General features: G+C 41.4%; 1 protein-coding gene across 4 annotated transcripts; it reads left to right on the top strand.

Moving 5' to 3' along the window:
• Positions 1-1,986: 1,986 nt before the first annotated feature.
• LOC113088269 (uncharacterized) lies at positions 1,987-4,695 on the top strand. 4 transcript variants are annotated; one of them, XM_026255725.1, is made up of 5 exons: positions 1,987-2,112; positions 2,759-2,844; positions 3,084-3,374; positions 3,459-3,503; positions 3,721-4,695. In XM_026255725.1, exons 1-5 carry the CDS (start codon positions 2,072-2,074, stop codon positions 3,930-3,932), a joined length of 675 nt encoding a protein of 224 aa, XP_026111510.1. In that variant the 5' UTR covers positions 1,987-2,071; the 3' UTR covers positions 3,933-4,695. The 4 variants fall into 4 exon arrangements, with proteins under 4 accessions (XP_026111510.1, XP_026111509.1, XP_026111512.1 ...); XM_026255724.1 differs by having other exon boundaries at positions 3,718-4,695; XM_026255727.1 differs by lacking the exon at positions 3,459-3,503.
• Positions 4,696-6,432: the final 1,737 nt, after the last annotated feature.

Raw genomic sequence — 6,432 nt, 5'->3', positions numbered from 1 at the left:
GTTCTTCTGTGGTCTCGGGACAAGTTTCTCTCGATCCGGGCCATTCATGTCCCCGGACGATTGAATTTCGGAGCGGATCTGCTATCCAGACAGGCTCTGGAACAGGGAGAATGGCAATTACACCCCCAGACGGTGGATCTTTTATGGCGGATATTCGGCAAAGCGAAAGTGGATTTATTCGCATCGAGCATGACTACGCATTGCCCGCTATGGTTCTCCCTACGCTCCCCATCGCCCCTGGGCGTGGATGCGTTAGCTCACAGCTGGCCCAAGACCAGTCTGTATGCTTTTCCTCCGATTCGTTTGATCCCAGCGGTATTATGCAGATTACGCCGGGACAGAGTGGAACAGCTGCTGCTGGTGGCTCCGCGATGGCACACGCAGCCGTGGTTTGCGGATCTGATCAGTCTGCTAGCGGGCTCTCCGTGGGAGATTCCCATCAGACAGGATTTATTATCACAAGCACAGGGGCTGATTTGGCACCCGAGGCCAGATCTGTGGAAACTGTGGGCGTGGCCACTGAGCGGAGTGCGTTAGTATGTCCCGGTCTTTCTGCTGAAACTACTGAGACTATATTGAGTTCTAGAGCAGCTTCTACGAGACGCTTATATGCTTTCAAGTGGAGACTGTTTACAGCCTGGTGTGGTAATCATAATGTGGATCCAGTTTACTGCCCAGTGGCTTCAGTGCTGGAGTTCCTCCAGGAGCGTTTCTCGGATGGCGTTACACCAGCCACTTTAAAGGTTTACGTGGCAGCCATTTCAGCTTACCACGAATGCATAGGCGGTGCCTCTGTGGGGCGTCATCCATTAGTTTCTCGTTTCATACAGGGTGCGCGACGGCTGAGGCCTTTCCGCCCTGTGCGAGTTCCTTCATGGGATTTATCCATTGTGTTGTTAGGTTTATCAGGGCATCCGTTTGAGCCCTTGGAGACCGTATCGGATAAAATCCTGACATTGAAGACACTTCTTCTCATGGCTTTATCCTCCCTCAAGAGAGTTGGGGATTTACAGGCTCTTTCTGTTTCACCCTCATGCATGGAATTTGCACCAGGCTCTGTGAAGGTGCTGCTGCGGCCCAGGCCTAACTATGTTCCTAAGGTCGCATCTAACCCTTTTCGCTTTCAGCAAGTGGTTCTGGAAGCTTTTTCACCTGCCGAGGCCGGGTCAGGAGATCTAAGTCTTTGCCCTGTGAGAGCTTTAAAGACTTATGTGGATCGTACAGCTCCTTGGCGTGGTTCTGACCAGCTGTTTGTCTGCTTTGGACATAAAAGTAAGGGCCATGCAGTTACAAAACAGCGCATGTCCCATTGGCTGGTGGAGGCGATTTCTTTGGCCTATGAGGCGCGCGGACTCGCTTCGCCCTTAGGGGTTAAGGCTCATTCCACTCGAGCTGTAGCTTCTTCTCAAGCTTTTCTCAGTGGCTCTTCTATGGATGATATCTGTGCTGCGGCAGGATGGTCCTCACCGAGCACTTTTATCAAATCCTACAGTCTGGATGTGAGGATGGCCCCTGGCTCCCGGGTTCTCTCCGCTTGAGCAGTTGCTTCCTCGGATCTCAGTTATCAGGTACGTCAGGCGTTTTGGTATATCGTTCCCATACGTGGTGACGTCACCGCAGCATCGAAGTGACCTATGATAGGGAACATCTCGGTTACGTATGTAACCTTGGTTCCCTGAATAGGGAACGAGATGCTGCGGTTCTGGCCGTTCCGTACCTTGATAACTCTTCATCTTCAGTCATGAAATCTGAGCGAAATGGCGCGCTGCACCCAGGTATATCATGCGCGCGCATGCGCAGGGTGGTGCTATGCGCCATTTGGCCAATAGGATTGGCGGGATGGTATAGGGCTTCAGACATTCGTCACACCAGAGGTGTTCCCATACGTGGTGACGTCACCGCAGCATCTCGTTCCCTATTCAGGGAACCAAGGTTACATACGTAACCGAGATGTTAGAAACAGCACCAACTACTGGTCAGAAATTTTGTTAACAAAAGAGACTTTGAGAGCCATGTTGAAAGTTAGTAGAAGATTCAGTGTAAGGCTCGTGTAAACAGCAGTCAGGAAGGAATGTATTCAGATGCTGAAGACAGAAAAAGGAAAAATCACAGGTGAGAATAACTCTTTCTGATCAGGAAATATTTCCGTTTATATTTAGCTACTAATCCATAACGGGCTGCTGGAAAACCATTAGTGCGTGCGTGCTGTGATATTTTAAAAGGAGTATATAAAAGTTTTGTCCACATTTTGACTGGTAGATGTTGCAAGTGTTATCCACAGTATGTTTGGAGTCAGTCGATAAAGAGAATTAATGCAGTGGAAAGATTTGCGCTTCGTGTCGTTTGATTTCTGTTGCAGCTGGAGATTCACACGGCTTTGTTTCATTGGCGCGCCCTTTTTTACTGTACCTAAAATATTTTGGATACATACGATACATCTATGAATAATATATTTTTTTCACCCATTAGTCTCATCAACACATCTTAATTAAAGCAGGAGTTCTTGTGTGAATCTTCGCGAAAATATGAGACATTTAAGAATGAAGAATATCTTCAAATGATGTCAGCATTTTTGATTTTGGCTAAACTATTCCTAAAGAACTGATTCAAACCAAGTAAAACACTTTTCTTCTGAGCTTTGAGTAATTTGTCCTCTGTATCGGCTCTATATTCTCTAGTTCTTTTCCTTATTAGCCGATTATAACCCACGGTTATGTTTCATTTCTAAGTTAAATATCTGTAATTCTTTCTGTTTCAGAATCAGAACAATGAATGTTGTGAATGTTGTGGAGCTGTTCATTGTGGTTTGGAGCTTCTCTGCTGCCTGTCAAGGTTCTGATGATGGTAAGAGAATAAACTTTCTTTTTGAAAGTGTGTGTGAGAATGCATAGGGACTAAATGTGAGATGATGAGAAAAAACATTTTAGTCAAATGTAGGCTAGTTAATAGATATGCAGGACGTAAATACTAACGCACAATATTTTTTCTAGTATATCTGAATTGTTTATTTCTTGTTTAAATATATATTTAATTATTATTCTTCAACTGCTATATTATATGATGAATACATTGTTATTTTTCAGATGTCAGTGTAAGCTGTGATTATGTGACTGGATCTGTGGGGAAAGAAGTAACTCTCAGCTGCAGCGTCTCTCTGAAGATCACTGGATGCTGCATTACAAAGTATAAGTTTCTATACCCTGAGATCTTTAATGACTCTTCAATCTGCCAAGATGTTTCTAAGAACTCATGTGAACAGAGAAACAGTTTCACATGCCACTACACTCCAACTACAGTGATGACAGAACAATTCAGATTCTTTGTCCAAACAACGTGTGGAGCGGGCCAATCAAAATTTTCTGTGAACATAAAAGGTGTGGTATATGATACTGTTATAAGTGTTTGAAGCACTACATTTATTTTTAATCTACTAACAAAGGTTTAAAATCTGTTAACAGAACCCATAGTACGTGAAAGGGTCACTGAAGCTCTTGGAAAGAAAGGTATTATATTCTAAAATAATTATTGATAGATCCCGTTTACTTAGGAATTAAGAAAAAAAGCTTTATAGTCTCTTTTCACCTGATTAGTGAAGATCTTAAAAAGGAAACTGATCTCTGAACAATCTGTCAAGAAGTCGTCAACAGATTTTCTGATTTCTGACTGAAGTTTATGATTTAAACCATGTCATAAAACATTTTAAACTCCCCTTTCCAGAAGAACCTGTCTGGGGCATATCAGAAAGAGATGAACAGAAGAAACCAGAAGGTCGTGGATTTAAGATCGCCGTCATCGCTGCTGTTATAAGCTGTTTTATCATCGTCATAATGCCAATCATTTACAGACTGACACAAAAATACACCAACCAGAACAGGACTCAGAGTGTCAGATATGAAGAAGACGAGGACAATCGTCCAGAAAAAGGAAAATGAAAATATGACATAATAGCAGTACCAAATTAATTTGTTTAACTTATCATACAGTGCTCTTAGAAACACATTTAAACTACTCATCTATAACTCAGGTTGTAAAACTGTTTCTGTTTTATATTCATTTCTGTGAAATAATGATATAATATAGATCTGTTTGATCAGTGTATTTCTAGTTCTTTTTCTAATAGTGTGTACAGTGATGTTTTGTACAGTGTGTTTTGCCGATTTAACAAGGAACTCAATAAAGACTTGTGATAGACTCCTCTCTAAAGATGAATATCTGGTACATGTTTTTATCACAGGTCAGAGCAGGATACTGGATGAAAAATAGCTGCACAGAGCTTATCTGTGCCTTTAGTTACTGAAGGAGGTTCTCTAGATCTTGAGATTAGTTTTCTGAATTTCTGTTCTGAGAAATGGAGAAAAAGAAAGTAAAATGATCCCACACCTGAGAAAAGCAAACAGTGTTCGGCGTGTACTTAGATACTTCCTATCAAGTGTGCCACAGTTATTTAAATCCACAACAAACTATGGATTATTTGCACAAGCAGCACATGATCAGCAGCAATGGTCCTTTTCACTTTGTTTCGTTTTTGTTTGTTGTTAGGAAAAATAAAAAATACTGATATCAATGTTAGTGTCCTTCACATTCAACACACCAAATCACAACATTCACACATACAGTGGGTTTCAGTAGGGTCGCATCTGTAAATCTGTTATTCAAAGTCTTATTTCAAACTGAAAATAAACCGAATTGTGTAAATTGTGTTATTTTTCTTTATTATGAAAAGTCTTATGCTGCTAATTAAACCGTTTTGAATTAAACTTGTTTCGTGGGAAATATTAAAAGTCATTCTTTGCTCACCTGTCATGAATGTAATGCAACTGCTGCCATGCATTCATCCATCAGCAGAGAGCGGGTCATGCTGCAATCAGCTGACTGAACAATATGAAGATCATATACAGATCACATGGAATTATATTATTGTGTCTTGTTCTGAAGTGAATATGCATCATCTTATTGTTGATTGAGTGTCATTTGATGAATCTTGGTGCAGGATTGCTGCTTGTTTGTTATTCTAAATGAAAATAAAACTGATATAATGCTATAAATTGAAAGTGAAGGAAACAATAGTGTTTTGTTCACATTTTGTTTCTTTGAAGTTTCTTTATTCTTTCACTTTGGTCATTTGCCAGACCATGTTTGCACAGCTTCTCTTTTTCTCCTATAATAAAACATGCACAATTTCCCATTTGAAGTTAATGACTGTATTTTAATTATACAGCTGTATAGTTAAATTAATTTCATATTAAGTTTAAATTTGGAAGAAAAAAGCCTAATTTAGCTTAATAATAAAACCAATAAAACATCTTTCATTTGGCAATTAGTGAAGCTTCACATGATTCTACACTGTGTAAATAATATCAATCCACTTTTTTAAATGGTTAGCTATAGGTCATTTTCAGGGCATTTACTTCATGCACTGGAGGTGGATATGGGGGGAAAATATCATTATGAAATAAATGTTCCCTTTCAAGGAAACTTCAAACTGCATCCTATAGGGGTCGCTACCCATGTCTGAAGCATACATTGAAAAAACAGTAAGTTGGCCAGCAATCTTTCTCCCAGAAGACACACACAATCTTTGCGTCATTTGTTTGGGAGAAGAGCATGCACGCAATGTCTTTGAGGGGGCAATCTCTGTCCATTGTGAGCGTTTTATTCGATGAAAAAGCTCTTGTTTGTCTCCCTTTTCAAGGAAAGAAGGGCAGCCATCTGCTTCCCGCAGTTCAGGACTGTGCTGAGGCATGGAGAAGATTGAGCTTGTGGGGATCACAGGTGGATCTGGCTGGGGAGTTTTGAGAGGGACTCTCCCTTTCTCACTTGTAAGGGGGGGATGAGAGAGAGCCTCGGGAGGATGATGTTGTATATTTAACACTTTCCAATACTGAAGTTAGTGCTCTGCTGGGTTCTACCCAGGAAGAGCAGTAGATGTCTGAGGATGGTGAAGAAGCTGAGGCTGAGCCTTCTCAATCCTCATGCCCTGCGAATGTAGAGCTGTTGGAGGTTATGCCAACATCGAGGCGATGTGCGAAAGCGGCTATGAGAGGACGCCCCCTGTAGAAGAGCTTTCTTTCTCTTAATCTCCCTCCTTGCCATATAAGGATACATCTCGCTTAAATGGAAAGGCACACACAGAAGCAGGTCAGGCTGTGGCTTCATTACACACGATGGCAGTGCTTCAAGCAAATTAGGCTGATCTGAGCATAACCATGAGGGGCTATTTAGGTGGCTTTTGAATCCTGAGTTTTCCCCTCACGTGAGATTGAGTTTTTATTTTTTACCCCAGAACGCTCCAGCATTATTTTCCACAGATCGAATTGATGAATCTCAAACATATTGTTTTGGGTTGTACCACTCCATCAATGATTTGCTCTATCAGAGTGCTACTAGAGCCCCCTCCTTAGCACAGTATTTAAAATCCATGTTGGTAAGTGT

The sequence above is a fragment of the Carassius auratus genome, unplaced genomic scaffold (assembly GCF_003368295.1).
Source record: "Carassius auratus strain Wakin unplaced genomic scaffold, ASM336829v1 scaf_tig00045971, whole genome shotgun sequence".
NCBI lineage: Eukaryota > Metazoa > Chordata > Actinopteri > Cypriniformes > Cyprinidae > Carassius > Carassius auratus.
This window is presented reverse-complemented; position numbering and strand designations above follow the sequence as displayed.